The 25,842-nt window shown below is 39.1% G+C and overlaps 1 protein-coding gene across 5 annotated transcripts in view; it reads right to left on the bottom strand.

Moving 5' to 3' along the window:
* Positions 1–25,842, bottom strand: part of ITPR2 (inositol 1,4,5-trisphosphate receptor type 2) — a 262,685-nt gene that overhangs the window by 130,045 nt on the left and 106,798 nt on the right. For all 5 annotated transcript variants that reach the window (XM_062008731.1, XM_062008738.1, XM_062008748.1 and 2 more), the window contains 9 exons: positions 24,431–24,604; positions 19,682–19,771; positions 19,407–19,532; positions 18,095–18,217; positions 16,364–16,564; positions 11,856–12,107; positions 10,162–10,287; positions 5,165–5,293; positions 4,435–4,555 (listed from right to left, as the gene is read on the bottom strand). In XM_062008731.1, coding sequence (XP_061864715.1) covers positions 4,435–4,555; positions 5,165–5,293; positions 10,162–10,287; positions 11,856–12,107; positions 16,364–16,564; positions 18,095–18,217; positions 19,407–19,532; positions 19,682–19,771; positions 24,431–24,604 — 1,342 coding nt within the window. The remainder of the gene's footprint in view (positions 1–4,434; positions 4,556–5,164; positions 5,294–10,161; positions 10,288–11,855; positions 12,108–16,363; positions 16,565–18,094; positions 18,218–19,406; positions 19,533–19,681; positions 19,772–24,430; positions 24,605–25,842) is intronic.

Raw genomic sequence — 25,842 nt, 5'->3', positions numbered from 1 at the left:
AAAGTGATATATGTACAAGGTGTTAATTCTCATAACTGTGATAATCTGTTTCAGAAATCCAAGACACATTAAAATACATATATTATTTTCTAAGTGTTTCTATTCATGATAGGTAGCCAAATGTTTACTGGGCTTTAGATAAAAACCTGATGCACGTTGTTCTGGTTTAGCAAGGAGCAGCTTTTGGCTTAGTAACAGGGGGAGTGGGTTGCAGTGAAGACCCGGTAAAGAGTTTGCGGACCCTCCCCCGGCTCCTGGGTTCACACCCACCTCCGGCCTGGCTGGGCCAATCTGGCGCCTCTGCGATCACTATTTAGGGGACGGGAATTTGGAATGCGAGTCGGGAGGTGTAAGAGGGATACAAGATGGAGGCGACCACGCGGACCCTTCAGCCAGAGGAGGAAGGAAGGAGGAGCAGTAGACCGGAGACCCTTCTGCAAGCCGTGGCGAGAATGCAAGCTGTGCCCCTGAAACCTGTGGAGATCCGTGGCAGGACTGAGAGCCACCAGCAGCTCCATGTGAGTGAGCCCGGACGGGCAAGGGACTGTGTGGGGAGACGGCCATGGCCCAGGCCGTGTTGGAGAGCCTGCACGCCGCAGAGCAGCCCCACACGAGAGGCAGAGAGGAGCTGCAGCCTTTGGAATGGGTGCACGTCGGAGCAGCCCGTGCAGGGCTGCCATGTGTGAGAGTTACCCCACGGACTCGCAGGGAGGACTGGTGTGGAGTTGGCCCGTCCTGAGGAGGGACAGATGGCAGAAGCTATTGGGAGCAGACTGACTGAGACCTCCACTGCCTGCCCCCCCCCCCCGAACCGTTCAGGGAGGGGCAAGGTAAAAACCCCGGGATCAGGGCTCTGAGCCCGGGAAGAGGGGAGGTGTGGCGGGAAGGTGTTCTTAAAAAGGCTGGTTGGACTCTTCATTGACGTATTCCTCTGTGTTGTTTCGTTTTGGTTATGTTTTGGGTTTTTGTGGGTATGTTTTAGTTGATGTTGCATTAAATTATTTTCTGTTTTCTTCCCCAAACCGAGTAGCCTGGTCTGTTTTGTCCTGGACCTTAAGCGGCAATTAAGCCCTCCCTGCCCTCGAGCAATTCTCAGCCTCTTCGGTACTTGAGGCTAATCGTGGTCTTTGTTCCCTGATGGGCCTAAACCAGGACACACGTTGATATCTGTGTGCTACACATCTCAGCCACAGAGGGTCTGCTTCAGAAGAGAATGTTTCTATGCCTCTTGCTGAACTGGAGGCAGACAACTGCCTGGAGACAAACCAGCAAGTGAAGCTTGAAAAGCTTATGAAGGTTTTCCCTAGTGGTCAAGTGGAGTTGAAGTTCCAGGGTTATAAGAAATTAGCTTCTGCAACATATCCTTTTGTTGACCTGGAAGATAATGCACATTCTTACAGCGCTCATAAGAAGACAGATGTAATGATCTTAAGCTCTTGAGGCAATACTTACATCTACCTGCCAGCAACAAACTAGTAAGCACTGAGCAGAATATATGTTGCTTAAACTTGCTCTGAAATGGGTCTTTTAAAAGTGTATTATTATATGGATCTTTGATATCCTGGGAAATCTGTGTATGATCCTTCTTCCTCGTGAGATTCATTTCTAAATCCAGGACTACAACATACACCAAAAAATCATGTTTGTTCTTTCAATGCTATACTACTTTATTTTCTATCAAAAGTCTTTGGTCTCTGCTGTAAATCTGTCCAATACTCTCTCTCTCTGATCCAAGGCAAAATCTTTCCAGAGGATTTTTTTTTTAAACCCTGCTGTGAAGCATGAAGGCCCTAACATTAAAGCTATCAGACTCTCCAGTCAAAAAGGAAAAAAAAAAGGCAGACGGGTGCTCAGAGATGCATAGGCAAAATCCAAACTTAGTCCACATACACAGCCAGCAAGAGGAATAAAGGCTGCCCTGTTTGTACTATGGAAGAAACCTTTGCCTTCTCAAAGAGAAGCGCCATTTTGTGCAGTGGAACATCCAATAGAGAATGGCACCAGGCCTGTACTGTTATCACAAAAGGGTCTCAATATTAAAAGCCTCTGGTATCCCCAGCTGGGGCACTCTTTCCAAAGTTTTCAGCAGGGCAGACCAGGCCTAGTCAATTAGCCCAGGCAAGACATGTCTGGCATCATGCCTAAAAATACAGAGTATCACCAGTGGTTAAAATCTCCACTAGCCAGCCAAGCTTTTGCACAGGGGTGTTTGTTAAAATCTCTGCTACCTTGTTCCTTGGGGAAATCCCTCACACCTGTTCCCTTACTCACTCCCTTTCTGTACTCCCAAAATAAAACATCAAATAAAAACATGTGGCAATTTGCTAACACAACACAAGGCAATTTTGCCATGCTCAATATTGGCATTAGTGACAAATCCTTAAACAGTTATGACAACACTGACAAGTCAAATGCCAATGAGCATCCTCACATATGCTTTCAGGGGGCAGCTCTGAGGCTCCCTGCACTGCAGCACCTGCAGGGAAGTCCCAGAGAAGGACATGGGGTGATGGCCTTCACCAGCAGCTCAGCTCCTCTCTGTCGTGCCTGGGAGAGCCCAAAGCATGACTGAGGTCCCATGGTGCTAAACCAGAGTAGCAAGAAGGCCAGATCCACAGGACAGCACAAGAGCACACTTACAAAAAAAAAATCAACAAAAAAATCAAACCAACTGTAAATCATCTACATAAACCAGAAAAAAGAATAAAAGAAAATACTGTGGTGGAGGTAGAAATGCAATTCACCAAACAAGGAACGTAGTCACATATCTGAAGAAAACTCCAGACATCAGCCATGCCTTGCATTCAGACTTTTGTCTTGGTTCCCCCAGGAACAAGAGGTACACAGAAGAGTACCTACCAAAAAACACTAGCCCTTTCACATGCTGCTGCACCTGGTCAAGAAGCTGGATCTGTCAGCCTCTTAAGTTGACCCATTTCAACTTATGTTTCCCTGTCAGGCTGCTGTGAGAATGAGTTCAGCTTCACTGTCTCAGCACTATGCCCAGGTGTCTCCAAACACCCTCATCTTGGTGAGATAATACAGCAAGTCATCTGAGCTAGGATTTGATTTTAGGTGTAGCTCTTCAGAAATGAATACACCGAGCTGTCTAGAAACACACCCAGGTCATCCTTGGTCTCAAAAATACTCTCACCTGCCCTACTTCCTCCTCTTTTCCTCAGACTCCCATAGGAGGCAATTTATTGATGACTCTTTCCAGATCTGCCAGAGAAGAGCAGGGATTTAAGCATTAAGCACACAAACAAGGATTTGTAGGGCTAAAGTTCTGAGATTGTAGTAGCTGTAGCATAAAGGAAATAAAATGCCTTCAACTTCCAAAGTTCTCTTGCCAGAGGAATCCATAATTAACTCATTTGCACAACAAATAAAACAACTGAAGTTTGCTAAGTTTTTAGGTAACTGCGTGTTCTCATTCACACAAAAAGTTAATGAGATGTTTTGGTTAAAATGTTAAACAAGATTCCTGTAAAGCGATTCCAAAATCGAAATTTAGAGATGACGGTTACAATGCGACAGATGCTGCAGATGGTTAAGAGATCTTCTCTTACTGTTTCATCATTATTTATTAGAACTTTTTAAAAATTGCATCGACAATCAAATTTAGCCACTTTCTATATATCTGCCTCTACTTAGTTTTCATTCATGCTGAGCAAAACATAGTCTACAGGTAATCAGAACAGCTGACTTGTAGAAACGATATTGAATAATTCTTTTTTCCTGTCATGGCAGAAGACTTCAAAATTGTATCCACAGAAATTTAACTTCGGTATGTACTGGGAAACAATCTTTATTTTAGGATAAATCTCCCACTCTAAGATGGTATTTGAACTTACCTGAAAGCATGTAACTTATTATCTGCCCTGATGAATTAATTTAGTCTTGGTGCCAGCACAAGGCAATATTCCCAACAGGGCTGACTATGTAACAGTAGTAAATGAGTGGGCCTGATGGTGAGGAGTAAGCAGAGAAGCTATGGAGCGGCATAATTCTGGCTTCCATCCCCAGTTCCCTGACAGACAAGACCATGACAGACAATAATGAATGCATCTCCCAGGAACTGATGGGAAAAACTGATGAGTGTTCTCCAATGTACAGTTGCTTACTAGAAACGCCCAGGTTTTCTCATAGCTTATGCTGTGTTTCAATATCATAACTTGCTTGAGGTAAAGTTCAATCATTGCTCACTTAGCAACTTCATCTGACTTACAGGTTTCACCTAACAACCCTATTTGATGGGATAGATTTGAATGGGTTATAAAGGGAGGAAGAATTTAACCATAAAATCTAAGGTTTCTGAAATCATCCCTGTCACAATTTCAGGATGGTAGAGTCAAATTAAAAACTGTTCAACCTCAAGTCAAGTCTGATCTTAAACCACAGAAAACAACAATGAAAGTAAAACCTGGCACCTACCCACTTCAGCCAAAGTCTTGATACATGACTCCACCGAGGCTTTCTGCGTTGGGTTTGGCCAGGTACAGTTGTAAATTCTAAAAGCAGACTGCAGCAGCTGAATGAAAACAGGCTGGTGTGTCTGAAAACAAAAAAGATAAGCATGGAATTTTACCTTTTAGTATCTATTCACAACTGCCCTAGGATCTGACACAATGTAAACCACACACAAGGGGTTTTTAAGCTTGTAGACTCAAGTTAAAACTCCATTAAATTCTCTTTGCTGTTCAGGACTGGAGGGAACAGAAATCAATGCTGCATCTCTAAAAAGGCTAAATCATACAATTTTTCCTCAGATTACCACCAATATCAAGCAATGCTCTTCTGCAAAGAGCAGAAGGACCGAGGAGTCTTCCCAGTTCTTGGGTACGTCCCTTTTGTCATAGGACACGGTATTTTTATCATAGAAATACAAATATAGGGCATTTTTCTGCAAGAACACCTCCTTCCAATGAATTCAGAAGAGCCGAGAGTAAATTTAACCACATCAAGCTCTCTACTGTTTCAGAGTTGTAAGTGATAAAAATTAAGAGAAAGTGCTTTAAAGAGGAATTAAGCTGCTAGCCAGTGGCATGAGAGGGGACAGAAAAATTAAAGGAGGACGTAAAGACACAGCATTCTTATCTGGGTAGCAGAAGGCTATCTCATTAATGGTCTGAATTACATATTTGTCTATGTCTCTTTTCCTTACCTGGAGGCTGGTACTGTTATCTGAAAATGGCGAATTGAAGAAGCCACTCACAATGTTCATTACAGGCTCAGTGACATATTTCTCCAGAGATGTGTCTGCATGTTTACGATCTGTCGTTGAGTTACAAACCTAGAGGGAAGAAGGAGGAAACAATGAGATTTAGTTCTTTCAAATAAGCAAGCTTTAATATTTTGTATTTATTACAAGACATGTAATATTTCTTAATACAAAACCAAATTCTTTTTATACAAAATCTACCAGAGTAACTATCTCAGAATTCAAGCGGCATTTGTGATGGCTTATCTTTCTTCTTGGAGGTCCACCCTGACTTTTGAATACCATTCGCTTTGAGACTTTCTGGTTGTCTGTCTATTCTTTGCCACACCATGAAAAAAAGATCTCCCTACATCAGCACATTGCAGGTCACACATTTAGATAGATTCAAGAAGATAATGGGCCTTTCCTCCCATTGTGGGGCTAGTTGGAAGAGGCTTTAGAGACAGAGGAGACACAAACATCTTACGTTAGAAAGATTTCACGTAACATTTAACTTCTATCCACAATCAATCACCCCAAATGGGTGGCAAAAGTGAAACTCATTTGTAGGAAGAATGTTTTAAAAAAAGAAAAGGAAAGGAAATAGTATAGTGAATACCAACAGCCTCCAGGACTGCAAACTGTAAGACAAGCAGCATTACTTAGTAAAGCCACAAGGGGAAAATACAAAAGACAAACTGAAGACAATGAAAGAGGAGAATGGATGATACTGGGACAACCCTGGAGCACAGAAGGATGATTAAATGGTGGGAGGATATGGAAAGATTTGTACAAAAGATTCCTGAAGACACCCTTTGGTATAACACTAAAAGTTTGTTACTGCATAAAGACGTCACATTTAAACTACTGTAGTGGACTGCATCCTTCAGTATTTCTTTCTCTCTTTTCAACATTTTTTAATATCTATACAGAGTCCTGTTTATTTTGCACATTAATCAATGTAAATAGAACTAAAACAAGTCTACAGAGAGCCAAACAGCTTGAGAAAGACAAGACTGCACAAATAAGGAGGATAGACTATAGTCACACTGGATCTTCAACTGCCTTTAAATATGCAGTTCTAGTCGTGTTTAATGAGAAATGAAAGGCAAAGCTGCTCTCTTTCACCTGTGCAAGCCACAGACTACTGTAATGTCCTAGAGAATCTATACAAAAGCAGAATTTATTTTATATATTGACTACTGCAATAGCCTTCTCATTACCATCTGAGCAACTGACACAAAATCGTGAACCTGAGTGGTACATACCATTACATTGCTTTATGTATGGGGAGCTGAAGTCCAGAGAAGCCGAGTGACTTGCTTAAGAAAAAAGTTGGTGACAGAAGCAGAAGGATAATCCACAGAACCTGAATCTCAGACAAGGCAAACATGCTCTCTAATTACACATTGACACTGCCACACTTGGACACAACAAGACAGCAATTTCACCAGGAGTGTTATAACGAAGGCCATTGACACAACATCCAGTGTTCAGGGGAAGACGCAGCTCACAAAAACATTTGGAGTGTAACACACAAGTGTTGTCATATGGTAGGCAGAGGAATAACCAAAGATAACTTGAGACCTACAAAAATGAGGCATCTTGAGGAGCTTTGTTTGTCTACTTTTCTAAAACATGTCAGATAGATAAGTCATGTCCCCACATAGTACATTTTTTATCACCTCCGGACAGGAAATATTTTTGTCAGAGAAGCAACAGTGGATAAACTGAAACTGCAAACTCTTCTTTCCTTCAGTTTTGGGAAAAGTATGACACTACAACCCCATCCCATCCTCACAGAGGTAACAGATTCAGTCAATAATCAAAACTTTTTATTTTTTCAAAAATTGTAGAAGTAAAAACCTCTCAAAGTTCTGCTTTTAATTAATCTTCATGTTAGTTTTGGCTGACACTGGTAGCTCTTAGGCTCAGCACTTGTGATCCCAATGGGAAGACAGGGAGCTGTGAATTCAGATATCACCAAAAGTAAATTACAAAACGCTTTCAAGCTTTCCCCTTCGTTTGTCTAAGAAGTGAGGCCATATGTAGGGACGCCACTCTGCACCAACACCAGTCTGAAAAATTCTCAGCACAGAAGGAATTTGGAAATCCTCTCATTTGTTCTTCTCCCTCTGCCCTGTGGGGACTGAAAGATGTTTCCTCATGGAAGAAAAATGCATGAAATGGATACAACGTTTGAGAAAGCAGTGTTTACAAATCCCTTAAGAGGCTTTGAGACCAAAACTCACATGAATAACACTTGTAAATTTCTGCAGAGAAAGTCAGGATGACTTTACAGCTGTCAGATCCTGCCTCTTCCTTTAATCCTGCCCAGACTACAGCTGCTCCCTTACATGCTGGGTCACATGCAAGAAAGGGAAGCCTTTCCTTCAGCAGCGCCCACTTTGCTTAGTGCAAGGCTTGAAGTCATACACGAGAGAAAGTAGGTTGGCAGAAAGTGTAGAAACAGGGTGTCTTTGAAACCACGGCTGCTTTCAGCGAACTGAATTTATACATGAATCTGCCTCATGCCTGCTTTGCAACGTATCATGTTGTTGAAAGAGAGTGACAATTTCCTTCCTGAATCCAGAAACTGTAAAAAAAATTGGGTACTTTTTTTTTTTTTTAATAACAAAGAGAGGAATCCAACCTGAGGATAACACTCTCCCCATCTTTCACCTTAGGGCTCTCTAATAACAGACTCAGACTCAAAACTCTCAAACTCACCTACTGACAGGCATTTGTGGCAGCTGAAAGAAAAGCATTTCCCTTCCCCCACGCAAAAGCATCTCTTTTAGCTCACTGGAACACAGAGGATCAAAGGGCTCTTTTTCTAAATGCTTTGAAAGCTATTGTAATATCTTTCACAAGGCTGACAGCATTATAACTGTCCTGACAGCTACATAACACTGATGTATTTATAACACATGTGCTCTGCCTGGGCCCCAGAAAACCAAACCTGAACAAATACATTCAATAACCTGTAAGATATGGCTACTCACAAGGGTCTGGCTAAAGTGCATGGTAGGCCAGAGCACTTCTGACACGCTGTTTTAGCCATTAACAGGGAAATTAAAAGGACTAATTAAGACACCTGCCCTGACGGTTTTACAGGAGAGCAAATTCCCCATTCTGTGCAAACAGCACACACACAAAAAAAACAGCATTAATAATACACTCACTCTTCACCAGTGAAGATCTGGAGTCTAATTTCTCTTACAAGAAAGGTAGTTCGTGAAAACAAGCTCAGTGATCACTAAAATCAGGACAACTCTACATCATTTGGCACAGTGCAGTTAGTCTCCGGGCTCATGAAGGGAACTGTGGACAGAACCCTCTCTCTACATGTCTGCTTCTAGCCTAAGGGCAAAGAAATTGGTCACATTCAAGGGCAAGGGAGGGTAGTCTGTTTGGAGGGTCAGGGCCAGGACATATCAGAAAAGGGCAATCCAGAAAGCCAATTAAACAAGAGAGAATACCTCTTGGGGTAAAATCAGCAAGGTTAAAAATCAGAATACCCCTCCTAGAAGTTGTTGATCTTTTTCAGTTTTCATGTGAGCTTTGTTTGTCTGGAAGGGCTTTCACTGTGGAACACAACAACGGAGTCAAGACAAAAAGCGAGAAAAGAGGGTTTGTAAAGGTCTCATTACTGCTGAAAATGACTACCACCAAAAATAGAGAGCATAAACATCCCTCTCTTAACCTGTCCCCAGGAAAGAAAAACAAAACAGAAAAACCCTCAAATAGTTATTAGTCTTCTGTTCACAGAGAAATGAACAGATCCCACTGTCTATCGTACAGAACAAGTCTTTACACTCATTCATCCTTAGGCCTTAATTCATGGTATTTTCTCCTAATAAGTTGCGAAGAAACTATTTTGTGGCATACTAATTACTTTGGGGGTAAGTGTCCACTGCAGGACTGAACTGAGATTCTTTTACGTTTTCTTCGTTATTTCAACAAAATGAAGAGCATAGGGAGTGAAAACTTAAGGATATAAAACACAATGAACCGTGGACTACAAAAAGATAGGCATGCACTATTACAACATACTCTATAACATCTCCAAAATACTGTCTAGCATCAAGGATCAAACACAGTCAACCAGCCACCAAAAACCTGCAGCTCTACTTCTTGAACAGTCCATTACTTGACATTAATATTAAGCTCTTAAAAGAAGCATTAACCTTCTAGAAAAGGATATGTAATGTAAGCTGTAATCATTATGTAACAGTAGCTTCTCCTGGCTCTACTATTGTATTTATCCTTCTGCAAGTCATAAGACGTCCCTCATTTTCTCCCTCAAAATACCAGGCAACTGAAGCTTAATTCAGCTACTGACTTAATTCAACAAGTAATGATACCATGAAGTTCACTAGGGTCCACAGTAACTGAATGCCTATGGTATTAACTGTGCCTCATCACCTTGCAGCCTATACTTTATATAAAAATTAGTATTCTGAAAGACCATAGCTCTGCATCTGCCTTTCACATCAGCAGTGAGAATTTAGCGATGGTAGAATAAAGACAAAAGCAGGCCAAAGTGACATTAAAGACAGAAGATGAATCAAAGAACTTCTTGATCTATGATCCTCGCTGTACTAACAGAGTAAAGCAAGAAGATTACAGATGTGGGTTTTGTTTTTAGTCAGCACCATAATGTCATGTAACACATGCTCTCAGAAGACATACACAGACTCTCAAAGCTGTACAATTTATTTTTCTGGAAGAAAAGAGGAAGAAACACAGGTTCCAAGATGCCTTTTTAAAAAGAGATGGCTGTTACTAATCAGCAGGTTAAATGATGATAACACAAAAATTACTGTTTGTTTTTTTATAAACCCACACTTATTCTACTGTCTTTGAAAAAAAAAAAAAAACAGTTAATAAAAGAAGTTCACTAAAAGAAGTTGCCACTCATGACTATATGGTAATACTTAATGTCTTATGAAGCTTACCCTTGCCATATCAACAAGGAAGTTCTCAAATAACTTCCAAATATGGTTACTGGCATAGATTTCTTTCATTTCCACTTCAGTGTCCACATAACAGTGGTTAACAAAATTAACATAGGCAATTTTCACCTGCAGGAACAGCAAAAACACAAGCACTATGAAATAGAACAGTAAAAAACATTAACATGACATTTTCTATTTGCAAAAGCACTGAACAATAAAGATGATCCTTCAAGTACTAACACTAGTAAGGGTAATAATGTATATGTTCAGTTCTGAAATTTAAGGAGAAGCTGAGCAACAAAGGCAACAAAGTACTTACTGAAAGATCACATGAAGAAAAACTGAAAAGTTTTGCAAACATTTTTACTCTAATGACAAAATCATCACCAAACAAATCAATAATAAACCTGATCTTTAAGTATATTAGGCTCAAGGGTCTGGTTCCAAAGCTAGGAGCTGTCAAAATGCAGGACACTCCTGCACTTGCCAGTTGACTGCGGTTGGTTGATGTCTTGTGACAGGCTTGCCAAATATATACATAATTGAAAAAAAAAAAAAAAGTAGTCTTTAGCAGAGCTGGGACTACAATTCCTATATTCCCCCAATTCTAATGCAGCAGGACAGGTAAGTCAGACCTAAATGGAACACAAATGTTGTGCTGCTCTGCAACTGAAGCCATAACAGCACAAAGTTTAACAAGCCTTCAGTGATACTCTCCTGCATTACAAGTCTGCATGTGCACACCATAAAAACAGATATCCAGCACCTGAAATGTATAGATTAAATTTAAACAGAAAACAGATACACTGAAAATTTCTTGTCATGGTCAAAGGAGAGGAGATGGCTGCATATGTTTAATGCTGTCAGGAGAAAACTCATGCCAGACTTTTAGGCTTAATTTGTTTGGGCTTTTTAAAATGAGCATCTGTTGAAATTAGTGTTAGGAGGAACTTTTGAGCAGAGCAAACATTTTTCCTTTTAAGAAAAGAATCAATCACAAGGGGACTTTCTCATGGCATGGAGGGATTCTTTACTCCCATGGATCCCAAGTCTGTTGATATGAGCTATACTTTTTCCACCAGATAGCCTGCAGATGTCTATCCAATCAATACATGTGGCTAGAGCAAACTCCTTGCAAAGACTATGAATTTCTTCTGATTACATCCGGTTTGGTGTAACCAAACATTTGCCTTCTGATCAGCTTGAAGTACCACAGTCATAATGAAGTATTTCCAGTAATAGCTGCAGAACTGGGCTTCAATATACAGTGAATAAAAACATTTGCTGGACTGCAGTTCAGTTTAATAAAATGAAACTTTACCAACAATTCCCACTGACTTCAGAATGGCCAGAATGTTACCCATCATTTCCAACAAATTCAAGGAGTGGCAACATAATGTTAGCTTGAAAAACCACTCAACTGAGTCTTCATAGCTACAGACAGAAGTTATCAGAACATTAAACTCTGATAGTGGCTGGACAAATCCATGAAAATGAAACCAGTTGTCTGTCCCAAAAAGCTGACAATACAGAATTTTCCATTTAAGAAAATATTGGCTATCCTTTCTCACTCATTCACCTCAACAAACGCCACCTGTTTCCAGTCTGGTTTCTGTCAGCATGTTATAAACACAAAAATGTTTTCTTACCTTCTAAAATATATCAAGTCTGCTTCCTCATTCAGTGAATCTTACCTCAGGTATGCAGTCATCATGGGTCACTACTCTCACTATATCATCCAGTGGCAGGAGTGAATTGCACTTGATCTCTGTGTATACATTCTTTCCTTCTGTACAAGCTGCTAGTAATTCCACCAGAGTGACATGGTACACTAAGGGTCCACTCTCATCTGCTCGGTCTCGCTCTGAGCACATCATTTGGAGTAGGACTGGAAATGATGCTCTATCGTTGTAGAATATCAACACATCCTCACCGCCATTTATGAGCTAAAAAAAGATGTCCCAAAGTTTTAGCATCCTGCACTGCAGTCATTTTCGACTCAGCGATTGTAAAGATCTTTTCCAATCTAAATGATTCTACTTTTTTCTTGATTTCTTATTTTGTTCTACCTGTATGTACACAAAGATTATCTAGCTAAAAAAACCCTAATTACTCTGATGTAGCTTACCAAATGTACATGTCAAAACAATATCCAAGGCAAACCTCTGCTCTTATCTACATAAGTACAAACCTGCAATAACTCACCAAGGAGTGAGATATTGCAAAGGGAATTTGAAGTTTAATTTCTGTAGAGCTCTGACAGTATGCCAGTAAGGCTCTGACAGTAAGACCACATGCCGTTCTTATTACTCCTACCATCTCAATGTTTGTTTGGAGTTAATTAATTACACTTACCTGCTATTGTGAGGCCAGGTTGCATTATTATTCCTGTTTCATAGATGGAAACTTGAAGTGCAGAAAGGTTACATCTTCCATGCTGCCTCACACAAAAAAAGCCTGTGGCTCACCCAGAATTTAACCAGCCTTCTCTGCGCCCTTGTTCAGAATCAAAAGCAAAGGACAATTCTTCCCAACCTATGCAAATTTGACAGGCATTTCTTGACACTGCCAATGTCATGCCAGCACTTCCTTCCAGTTAACAGAAAACTGGTGTATATTATAAATATTTGATTTTGCTACAGGTGCATTGGTTATCTCTAGAGGATCCAGAGTAGAGGTGGATGCTGGCAGCCCCATCTCTGCAGATTTCACAGAAACATTTTACTGTAACCCAGTTTTGAATCTCTCTTACACTGAATATACCTACTGCCAGCACTGCTCTGTGAGCTCAAGTGAAGGTGGGACAGGACAGTAGCCTTGTTCTCTTTCTGTTGCTTTCCTTTTAGGCATAATGCACTGTCAATGTGGGTGAAAATAATCCACGTAAACCCTTCCAAATACAGAATACATCTTGGCAGCACAACAGTCATACATATTTTGTGAATAAGGCACTTGACACACCCAAGTCTATGTGCAACATGAAATCTTAGGTTACTGAATTTAAGGCTAGAAATAAAGGTTGGTGGAGCTGTTGAGAAATGGGAAAGCAGCAAGAGCAGAAATGAAAATCAGTCACCCAGAATGGAATGTCAAGAAACGTTTCATTACATTTTCCAGGGTTTCAACATTTCAAATTTTGAATTCACAACCTTTCTGATTGTTTTTTCCCCATTTCTGGCTTGTCTTTACTTTGACAATTAGGTGGACTCAATTGTGAATGCAGTCTTTTCTGCAATTCCTATTTCTCATTTATCTTTGGGTTACTGAAATGTTTCTATTCATGATTTTTCAAAATATACATTCTCTGGACAACTCACAGTACAGAAAAAAAAGTTTTTAAAGGGATAAGTGCTTGGTAAGGAGCAAGGAGATGGTACAGGGACTCAGATACCATTAATTTCATTCCCCACAGTTCCAGTATTGAAAATGTTGGAAAATCAACCTAACTTTTTAACACTGATGTCTCAAATACTATGTGCTTTGGACATTTCACATACAATATTATTAAAAAAATCCACACCAAGCCCTCTGGGAAGGTACATAATCTGTCACTTTCTGTTAAGCTGTTCACCATGTTCCCATAGTTATTTTCCATTTTAACAAAGAGAAGATAGAAGAGGACTCTCCAGGTTCCCTCAAAGTTACGCTCATACCTAATCCGTACCAGTATTGCTGTATATTTTATCATATCACATCAAACTGGCCCCTCATGTGTCTATTGCTGATTAACGATGAAGGAATACCAAAGTCAGTGAACTTGTGACACATGATGCTGTATGGAATGTTTGCTAGGTACTGAATGTGAAGAATCACAAACTGAAGCAGATGACATTGCATCAACAGTAGAAGAGTTAAGGAGGACAAGGTAATCATAGTAAACACAAGGAGAGAAGATGTCATCCCTTTTCCCCAAGATATCCACTTTTAAATGTGATTTCTGAAATGCATGTGCACTTGTGATCCAAACAGAGAAAATTATTTCCCTTTAAAAGCAGAAAAGGATGAGAAGTACCTAGTGACAGCCAAAGTTCTCACTAAGCATCATGAGATCAGTGCTGAGGAAAAAAAAAACCCACAACCGACATAAAAAAATCCCAGCAGCATTTTCTTCCACTAAAGTATATTTTCAACAAGTTAAGAACTTTATGGAGATATAATGAAGCTTGGTCAGTATCGGAGCAGCTGTTGACACTCCATGATGTTTCAGTCCAGAACACTATAGATAACAGAAAGCTCTGCTGCCACATTGATCTGATTCAAAAGTAAATTCTGCTTTCTCTTTCGTAATAATGTTTGCACTGATAGACACTATTCTTCCAGGAACTAGTAAAAAGCACACTTGTAATGAGAAAAAGTGTCCTAAAGAACCTTTCGGGTTGGTAAAAATCATTACTAACACCCTACAGACATGGGGACCAAGGATATGAGACGAAGTGAATGAGCCAGATTGGTAATATTTAAAGTATTTCATGAAAGTACTCTTTCGCAATGGTGCTCCATCTGTACGCATTTTCTGAAATGTAAATATGATCAGTTTATCCTTTAGTCCCAGTAAACAGGAATAAGCTTCAATATACTTCCCATGGGCAAAAGAAAACACAAGAGTACTTGTGGCACGATGTACACTCATACTCTTTCTTGTTTTGTGGTAAATTATTTACATTCCCCATTTGGAGATACAGAAAAAGTTACACCACTTGTTTAATGTCACAAAGTACAATCAGTTGTTTGTTGAGAAACTGTCCTGACTCCATGGCAAGTTCCAAGCATTTGGCTATAGTGTTCCATTTATATTGGATTCATTATTAGCATCCTTTTCTAACAAATTATAATTACTTATTTGTATTTTCCTAAATTTTTTAAAAAACAGATGATCATCTTACCTTCTTTCATCAAAACAGAATTTCTCCCCGTACCCCCAGAAAATTCCTACAAGACTCATGATATAAATGTCACAGCTGAGTTCATTTTGATTTTCATCATGCAGTCAGCTTGAAAATGTAATATGACAATTTATCTTTGTGTTGTTATAGGTCAGTAACAAAATGTACTTAAACTGAGAAAAATCTAAAAGTTTTGTTTGATGAGAAACTAAAAATCTACAGGAAGCTGTGCTGGAAGTAGAAAAGTCTAAAAGCACATAGGCACAAGTAGTGTTTGAATTACGTAAATCAAAGGCTTGCAATTGATATTGTATGTTAAAACACTTCAGTCAAACTGAAAAGGTTGAGGTGGATTCCATTAAATGTTATCCACGTAGGCTGAAGTTTTATTTTCTTAATTAGACTTTATTCTTTTTGTTGCCATGGAACAAAATTTCAACAGTGCTTAGTTTTGTTCATATTACAACTAGAGCTTATCTCTACTTTCTTTGTGAAAATTTCCTTTCAAAAAACAAACTCAAAAAAAGCACTTTGTAGAGTAAAGAAAAATGTTCCCGGGACTCTAATCCTACCTGGACTTTACACCGTATTCAGCTTCATCCACTTATTATTCTCATTGAACTATTAGCATAATTACAGTTAAATGCACAAGTGTCTGCAAGTAGAAGATTTCATTTATCACGCACACTACATACCAAATCCTAATGGCAGAGAAATCAATTAGGTGTTTTCCTAGTAACTTTAGTGGCATAAAGATTTGTCCACAAACCACTCTACAGAATTTACTAGGTCAGATTCCAAATCTATCTAGATAAAGCTAGAGTAGCGCTACTAACTCTAACAGAAGTGGTCTCAAACAAAAGATAAAAAGTCAGAAATTATTACCTGGAATTGTTATATGCTAAAAAATTTTCTACAATACTATTTAGACAAAGCCATAGAGATAAAACCCTCTTATATGGCAAAACCAACGGTATAGCATTGCTGGTGCATGAATGCGATCCTAAATTACAGTACAGGAAAATGAAGGCTTATGTAACTCAGATTTCCATGCTACATCATCTACAAATAGACATCTCTCTATCACCATGCTAACACTCCTGTTTTCTTTCTAGTGGTTATACAGATGGCCTTACAAAATTAGATTAAACTCACAAAAAATTCTGCTAAAATATTCATTATTTGTGAAATCGTTTAAAATTCTGAAGCAATGACGCCATTACATCCCATTGGTATCATGAGCACAAAATGCAACCTCAAAGTACTAGTGGGTTAAAAAGACATCACAGGAGTGATTAACATATGAATCCTTCACTTACCTCTGTCATTACCATGTCCTGGCATTTTTTCACATATTTGCCATCTGCTTTCACAATGGTCTGGAGGAAACGCAGGTACTCCACGTGACGGCCATGGGTCTCAATGCAGTGTACAAAGTGCTGCACTACCCTTTCACTAATTTCATTACACAGCAGGTAATTATTCATGAAGATGTGCCGCATGGTTTCAGCTTCCAGGAGCTAAACAGATTAAAATCAAAACAGCCATATAACAAGAGCAGATTTGTTTTGGGATTGAAAGGTTTACAAGACTCTAGATTAGAGAAAAGCACATTGGTAAAGGGACACTGGAAAAGCCCAATGTGCACCAGTCCAGGAATTAAGCAGTGACTTTAGGGCCCAGCTTTCATTTATTATGAGATTTCTTCACACTCTTCTGTGAGTACAAAATGGTCCTAGAGTGGACATAAACAAAATCTGGGCCTGTGTGGAAGGTGAAGACACACACATACTACACTGCTAAAGCACTCTGTAGAGACTTTGGTATACAAGACAGCTAAGACCACAGTCATCCCATTCACCATCAAACTTTGCATTGAGGCAACCAAGTTAGATGATTAGCTACCTCTGGCTCCCTCTATGGTCGACAGAAGCAGACATTTCCTGCAAGCAATTCATTGTGCATGTAGTTTGACCACTCCAAGACACGTCTTTTCACATTAACTACAGAGGGAGCCTAAGGCTATGCTTCTATTAGCAAGTAGCACACTACAAGAATAGATCTGTAGCAACAGAGGGACACTGCTGAGGACACAGCACCCAGTCTTTATGCATTCTTGAGGCTTTTGCCTCAAACTTGCTCTAGTTTTGTCCCTTGGACTAAAGGCTCACAAGGGTCAGTTGTGCTCCCAGAGCATGCCCTTCTGTTTAGAGTCATCTGAAAGGAATCCACACCAAGTTTGCTCCAGAGTATGAACAAAAGCATAATAAGAAGCTGAACTTCAAAAGAGAAGAAATGCAAGTGCAAGTAGGCTTCATAGTTGACACCTGAGTTATGTGTCAGTGTCGGCTAGGATGGATTATGGGCACTAGTCCCCACTGCAGTCAGCTCAGCACCTTTCACTAACTTCCCAAAAAAGCATTAAAAAAACAACAGAACAAATGCTTCCTAATGTACACAGGCCAGAGGTTCTACAACGCAAATGTTCTCTTTCTAATAAAAGCATGTTTTGCTCAGTAATGTGACACTGACCAAGATGTCATTCTGTATGACTACATCCGTTACACACAAAGGGACCACGACAAAGAAGTTTATTGTGAAGACAATGATTTAATAGAAGATCAAATTTTAGATTAGCTGGATCAAATGGAAGCATCAACACAAACTTATGGTTCTGATTCTACCGTCACACACGCTTCATGACAGCATAATCACAGCATCTTCTACCTTGACATATAGTCCATCTCTATGTGAGTTAGGATGAATAAAATCAGAGTCGAGCTAAATAAAACGATGTGATACATGTTCATGGATGCTTCCGGTAAATCCTACAGGTAATAATGTTTTCCACTTTTAAAATGTTAAAAACAATGGCACAAAGAGACATAAGGGAGAAGAGACAGGGGAGAAAAGAGAAGGCAATAAGAGATAAAAGACAAGGACAGAAAAAGCAGAGAGTACAATTTAATTAATTTATTTAGCACTGTCATTTTTCAGCAAGTCCAAATTTACTTCCAGTTATAGTATTCTCCTTAAAATGAAATACTTACTCCTGGAGTTAAGAACAAATTGAGATTTTTGTGGAGGAGAACTTGATTCTGAGGATTTCCTCGACAGAAATTCTGAAGAAAAGTGTGGGCTAGATTCATTACTTCATTCATCTTTTCATCACTCTGCAGAAAGCAAAGACAAAATCATCTGGGCATACCTAAACAAACTTGTTAAAACCACACAACATGAATTCAACCAGGAACAAACCAATACTCCTTAGCTTTTATAGGGACAGAATTCTCCCTCTGGCAAAAGCAACTGATCTAGTTTCCTTCAGTCCATTAGTGGCTGTCCCTTACTCTGAATCAGCTTGATCATAGGCAGTCACAAGTAAGGGAAAAAACTCAAAGATTTCCTCATGCAGGGTTATCATTTCATAGCTTCAAAAAATGCCAAGTGGCTTGATTTTCAAAAATAGCTCTCTAGCTTGAAATTATTTTAAGCTTTTGAAAAGCTTTGGCATTTACATAGCTACATACAGAAACAGATGTATGTGTGCATGTGTGTGTACACCTACAGAAATGTATACATAACTCCCACACAAATACATCTCTAGTTCCATCTCCATTTTATATTCCTCCCATATAGTATTCTATAATTCAATGAAACACCTATATGGACAATCACTATTTTACTGAAGACAGATGAACTCAGGTGTCTCTATCATAGCATTAATTAGTGTGTAACAGGAAAACATAGTCCAGAAGAGGTTCTACCTCCTCTCAATGCTTCCTATAAGATCTAGAAAGACATGCTCTTTAAAAAGCTATCTAGATCATTCACTTGTATGCTCAGTGCCATTAAATCAGTACAAAATCACATTAGCTTCTGAAAAACTTGCAAGGGGAACATGGTTAGAAGCTTCCATGACAGAAACAAAGAAATTATTTCAGATTTGATCCTGGAAAGCTTTTTGTCCATGTTATGTATCTATGACAGCACTCTTATCAGTATCCAAATGCAGAATTTAGATACCCTACCGGGAGTTCCACTAAATCAATACTTCCTACTGTGCAGTGCCTGCAGATCTAAGGCTTGCTTATTTCAGGAATGGGATGATGGCACAGTGATATCCATGTATCTGAGGCAGCAAACATCAAGTGCTCAATAAAACCTGTTCTATGCAGGCAGACATATTTAAGCTTAGGCACAAGCCCATTATTCTTAAAGTAGAACATGGCATCATTTCATGTCTATACCATAGGTGACTAAATTCAGTTTACAAAAAATATTCACACTGATTCTTTGGCTTCTTGAGACCTTTCCCTTTATCGAGTTCCAGTTATTTACTACTAAAATCATGAGAATAACCTTTTCATAGGGTATCTGCAGAAGGTCCAAGACTACCAAGTGGGCGCCCATATTTTTCAGCAACCGCTGCTGTTGATTCCGACATTTTTTATTCTGAACACAAAGTTTGCTGAGTCGAATCAATATCTACAAACAAACAAACAAATAAGTATGCAAGTGTGTAATGAACCGGTCATGTCACACAAAAACAATCAAAAACACATTCTTCCAAAATAATTGCTAAATCTACTTATGAAACAAATATGTCAAGTAAGTTTCTTAGCAGATATACCAACCTCTTTAACAATATTGTAGTTATTGCTTTTATTGCTGTCTATCTGGGGTTTTTTGGTCCCATCTTCTATCGGACTCAAAATATTTGACTCCTGTAACAAAGAACAGATAACAAATGGAGACCTACTGCAATTTCCTCAGCATGAACTAATTATATTTAATAACAGCAAGTGAAGAAGTTTTACAGCAGCTCATAGAGAACAGACATAACATCAGTAATAAAGACTCATTTATTCTTTATCCACTGGTCCAGTGAGTGAAAAGATTCACATTCAAGTCCTCCCTTTGTTTCAAATTTCCAACATGATTTGAAGTAATTACTCTATGCCTTCAGGCTTCTGATCCCCCTAAATCACAGACTAGACTTCCCAAGGAACTGAGATAACATTAGAAGAGGGACCACAAGTATATTTCAGTAGCCACCACTTGCTCCACAAATCTCTAAAACAGCTGGAAAGATTACAACGTCTGTGTATGTAAACATTAAAAACTCCTGGGAAAGAGCTTAAGATGACATCTGTCGTTGAGGTAAGTAAAGTGGCGTTCTTAGCAATAGAGGAACAAGTAGCACGTAGAAATTAAAGGTGTTCCTCTCATGAAGGAGATGCTTCCATCCTTATCTCTGGATAATATGGAAAAGGATTTAAAAATAAATGAGAACCTTATGTTAAACTGCGACAAACAGTCATGATGCTGCATGCTCTGGGCCTTGGCTCTAAGAAAGCCCCAGTTAAAATATGATGAATACGAAAAATCAAGTCAGCAAGTAACTGCCAACAGACACACAACTTTCCATGCATATCTCAATCAAACACAAATGAATATCTACACAAATACTGGCAGTCAGAATACTGGCAGTGCTTTTTATTTTTTTCTGCTGACAGCTACAGTAAACCTTTCTTAGCTGGAAACATAAAGAAGTGAAAGATTGGACTTTGGATCCTGAAATTATTAAGCATACATAAAAAAATGGAGCAGATCTTGAGATTGTCTCACAGTAAGCAAACAGGTGTGCTTCTGAGTTTCATTGTGTCCTCAAACTTCCTACGGTTTTAGAGAAAAGCATTATGCTAAAACACACATGTGCACACCAATCTGATTGTTCATATCTCTTGAAACCTCTCTCTGAACGTTCTTAGCTGATGGTGAAGATGAAGAGTTCTATAAATCCCACCTGGTGCTAATTTCCAGTGGGGCAAGAACAGCTGCACCACTTGGCCTTGGAAGCAGTTTATAACCCTGTCAGCTCCCCTGTTCCGCATGGTCATGTTGATCTATGCAACTACAGAGAACTTTTATTTGTTTAGGATTGTTTGTATGCATACTGCCTTCTCTCTAGCTGTTTGAATCAATACTTTGGAAGATATTTCAGGCTCTTTGCTATAATTAACCACCCTCCTCTGTTCTGGGACTGTCGGTTAACCAAGATTAATTTACCTGTTACTTTTATCTACATTCTTCCTCAATCAATGTAGTTTTATAATCCATGTGAACTATATGTCTTCTCTGGAAGTGTTTATCAGCATTAAACTGCTGAATCTAGCCTTTATCTTAACAAAATAAAAACCTGTTTATTGAACCCATAAGAGTATGCCAGGGATGTAGTTATCAGGAGATAATCACACCACTGGGATGCCAGAGACACTCAGTTGCATATCTTCCCTCATTATGCCGCATGACAGACATTCTCTGTCAAACTTTTCCATAGGGTACAAGGAGTCATATAGATTGCACTGAGAAAGGTTCTCGTCTCAGTAGTACACCTTTAGGAAATGGTATTTTCTGAAAAAGACTAGTTCCTCCATTAATACTCCAGGATATCACCCCGCATCAGTGTTAGGGGATCCTTTCTTTCTAGCCTCCAAACAAGACCCAGATTCCAGAATTCAGTCCAAGAAGTTCCTCACCACTGAAACAGGCACTCATCTCAGTAGGACAGCTGTGCAAGGCACTGGTAAGTGTCACTCAGGCACAGTTTTGCCCTCCATAGGCTGTATTTCCTTACCAGGGGAATGAGGGGCACTCTGAGAAACTGCAGCTCACAATTTGAACCTACATATGATGTTGCAGGATATATTTGTTTACACATCTGCAGAACCAGATCAAACTGGCACAGACCAGGAAAGGAGGAGATGAAATGAACACCAGGTGCTTAACGGTGCTGCAAGATTATACCACTTGAAACTTCACCAGACTTTCTCAATGGATGGCAAAGATGAGAAGCTCTATACATGCCACTGCACTATATTCCAGCAAGTGTGTGCTATTCTTGAAAGTAATTTCATTGAGACTGTTTCTCCTCTTCAGATCTGTGTTTCTGAAGGACAATAAAGACCACACTTTCCACAGTCCATGGGCTATGGACTTGTGATTCACAATGTCCTTACTAAATATTACCAAACTTTATCTGCTTTTTGTTTGTCAAGCAAGTCTCAGTTATGTGGTATCAATTTCAGTATTTCCTCCTAATCCTACATGGTGTCTAATTTATATCTGATGTTACTCCAGGCACCTTTTCCTAGAATTCCGATCTCCAGTTCCTATCAAGATGTTCCTGCGTGTAAGATTTGTTATTTTCCCATGTAGAACTCTGAATACTTTATTTAAAAGATCATGATTTTTTTTTTTCCCTACAAATCCTATTTCTGGAGTCATATGACTGAAAAAGTAATTTTAAAATGTAAGTCTCTAGCCTCCCCCAAGATATGAGAGGAAGCTGGAAACAATTACCCCAAAAGACTCAGAAGCCGAAGGGAAAAAAAAAAAAACCCTTGATTTTTTTAAAACTCTTACACCAGCCTTGCAATATGCCTTAGTGTAGACAGAAATCTGGTCTTAACATAAGACTGTTCTGCAATGTAATCGAAGCCCTTGCACACACATTAATGTTGTTTGGGAAAAATTAAGTACGGGCAAACTAAGTATACTCCCTAAAGACCTAGCGGTTCATCTAACTTTGTACTGAATACTCAGCATCCATTCCAAGGAAGCATGGGATCTCACAGAGATGTTGATCTGCTAGAAGCTAGACACCTGCTTCACACATTGTACATTATGACCAGCACCTCACCTCTTACATCTGACTTAAAATATCAAAGACAGTATTCGCTATCTAAAGTAGTTTTGCCAGGTAAAAAAACATTTACTGAGTGTTAAAGAATAACTTAAGAGGGGAAAGAATAGTGGACAAGATTCTGAGCTATTGTAACCTGGCTTAGCTCTCATGGAATTACCACCAGATGATCTAACCAGTTGTACGGATTATATGTTACTGTTCTGATACAATACACTCTCAGATCTGTCAGAGATCATACTGTGCATCTACTGAAGCACTGCTAATCCATACAGACCCACAGATTCCCCATGGGAAAAAAAACACTGAAAACATTATTTTTGGTATTGCTTCTATTTCAAACACATTGTTTTGCTCCTTCTCGCTGGAGTTTCTTTGCTATCAGGGCTAGCCATAGGAATACAAAGGATCTTACTACACTTTTAAAATGTATTATAGCTTAAAAAATGTTGTAAATGTTGTGCTGCTATTATGTATCCTGTTTCCTCATTACCTTTTCCATTCATTAAATACATAAAGCAACATTTTCTTTCCTACTAGAGCTATGCTTGAGGACATCTTGAAGAAAGGCTGCAAGACCTGGGGCTGTTCAGTCTGGAGAAGACCAAGAGGATGGGACGAGTCTCTTCTCTGCAGTGCCCAGTGACACGACAAGGGGTAATGGGCACAAGCTGGAACATAGGAAGTTCCACCTGAATATGAGGAAAAACTATTTCACTGTTCAGGTGAGGGAGCCCTGGTAGGTTATGAAGTCTCCTTCTCTGGATGTTTTCAAAACCTGCCTGGATATATTCCTGTGACCTGATGTAGGTGAACCTGCTTTAGTAGGGGGATGGACTGGATGATCTCTAGAGGTTCCTTCCAACCCCTACCATTCTGTGATTCTGTGATACTTAGGCTCATAAAGTCCAGATTCCTCCCCTCGAACACCACTAAATTCAACTAAGTTACAGCAGCAAAAGAGTAGGACTTAATATTGTCTCACGCAATTAGGATTCTGCTTGAAGTCTTGGATCTTCCCAGTATGAAGATACTTAAAGTCTGGTTTCACAAATGAAAGGCCTCAGCTTTCACTGGAAAACTTTTTTTTTTTTTTAAATCAATTAAATAATTAAAAATATCAAGTTTTTGTGGTTCCAAACTCAAGTTCTAAAGCTTCTCAAACATCTCTACATCCCAACAGTGTGGTGTGACAAGTCAAAAAACTGAAATGTTAGTTTGCCTACAAAAATCTCAATATTCCTAGGTCAGTCTTTTGCTTTGTGGAGAACAGAATTACTCATGACGTTTAAAAAAATGTGTTTGATGGTTCTTGTCTCTCCTAGTTGCAGGAACAGATACTGTCTGCTTGTCCTTTCTTCCAGCAAGTCAACACAACTGACTAGTAATCCCTAGATTACTTCCTTGGCCACAGAGTCATGACACACACTGTGGCTTGTTCACTAGACAGCAAGAAAGGAAACTTGTGACATAGAAGTAACTGAAAGCAGCAGGAAAAGCTATTTAATATCTTGACAAAAGAAGTTTTATTTCCTATTCTGTCTACTCCTAAACTCAGCCAGAACATTGTATATTCTTACTTTGCTGCTTTGGACTAACAAGACCACAGATTTTCAGTTGTTCATTAAACTACCTATCAACATTGAAAAAATTCTAAAAACAAAGTCTTTAAACCCACCTCCATTGGTTCTTCTCCCCCTTTGGTTTGATTGTCGCCCACCTCTCCACTCTCGTAATTGCTGCTCTTCTCAACCCACAATTCTGATTTTTCTACAGTCAAACGTAGCTGATCAAGATCAGCCTTGATTTGCTTGTAATTATCAACATCTTGATTAGACACCAGCAACTGAACCTGGAAATACAGAAAATTATAAAGTTATTACAGCAGCAGTGCCAGCACTTATGCCTGGGTAACTTGCTGGACAATTTCCATTCTAACCCCTCCTCTCAGGTGCTTTACATTATCTTCCATATGAAGCTGAAAACATGACACACAGCAGACTTTTTAGCCCGGGTTCATCAAAAAGGATGATATGACAATGAAGCAGGATATCCAAGAAAATGTAAGAATGGCTGGCAACATCAATGATCACCTATATAACCATAATCAAATATCGAAACAGAACAGATTTTAACACTGATACTCTAGTTTAGAAAACCTTGTTTGAACATGATCCCAAAAGTCATTTTGTGAGCTATGTAATTTCAGTGGCTGCCTCTAAGATTAATCCCACTTTTTTTTTGCACTGCTCAAACTATCTGGGTTTTTTCACTGTTATTTCTAGTTACTGATTTAGCATCATCTCCACATTTCCTTTCTCTGTAATGCTCTTTGCTGTACCAAGACTATTAATGAAGACAATATTCAAAAAAAAAAAAACCAACAACAATCTTAATAGGGCTTATTGATTTACTTTAAAGAAATCATACTTATGTAAAACACTACAGTCACATGGCAGAAAAGAACACTGGTACGGACGTTCCTTTTTAAAAAATCACTACATGCAGACAAATATTAACTTCCTTTGTGATACAAAATTTTAATCATCCTCTCTCTTAGTTTAGCAAAACCCTGTTATTTACAGAATTTATGAACAATGTGCATCGACAGAGATTCATATTCCATGTTCTGTACTTCTTTTTTGTTAATCTGTATATTAACCTTTACTGTCCTTTACACACATTAATCTACTCAGTCCTTGCTTACCTGGGAAAAACAGCTATTCATGCAACTAACCAGTGTGGCTTAACTTTTGGGAAGCCATCATGCTACACTGCAAAAAACATTGAACAAAAGTTTTCCAGGTCTTTATCATTCATCTGTTTTTAAACAAGAGAAACCTCCACATCTTACATAACAATGAGAAAACATGCTATCAAATTCCTGAAATAAGTTTCAGCTAGTCTTATCAACACGTGTTATATGGGGTTACGCAACAGAGATGTTCTGTGTCATCCTGCCACATATCATCAGATCTCTTCATCCTAATCCACTGACACATGGAGCCTGCACATGCACCATTATCAAGCAGAAAGAATGAAAGCTGAAAACAGGATTGGCTTTATTACTCTCTTCCTGTTACTTGGGTT

The sequence above is a fragment of the Colius striatus genome, chromosome 1, assembly GCF_028858725.1.
Source record: "Colius striatus isolate bColStr4 chromosome 1, bColStr4.1.hap1, whole genome shotgun sequence".
Taxonomy (NCBI): Eukaryota; Metazoa; Chordata; class Aves; order Coliiformes; family Coliidae; genus Colius; species Colius striatus.
Note: the sequence above shows the minus strand (reverse complement) of the source record. Positions and strands in the feature narration are given on the sequence as shown.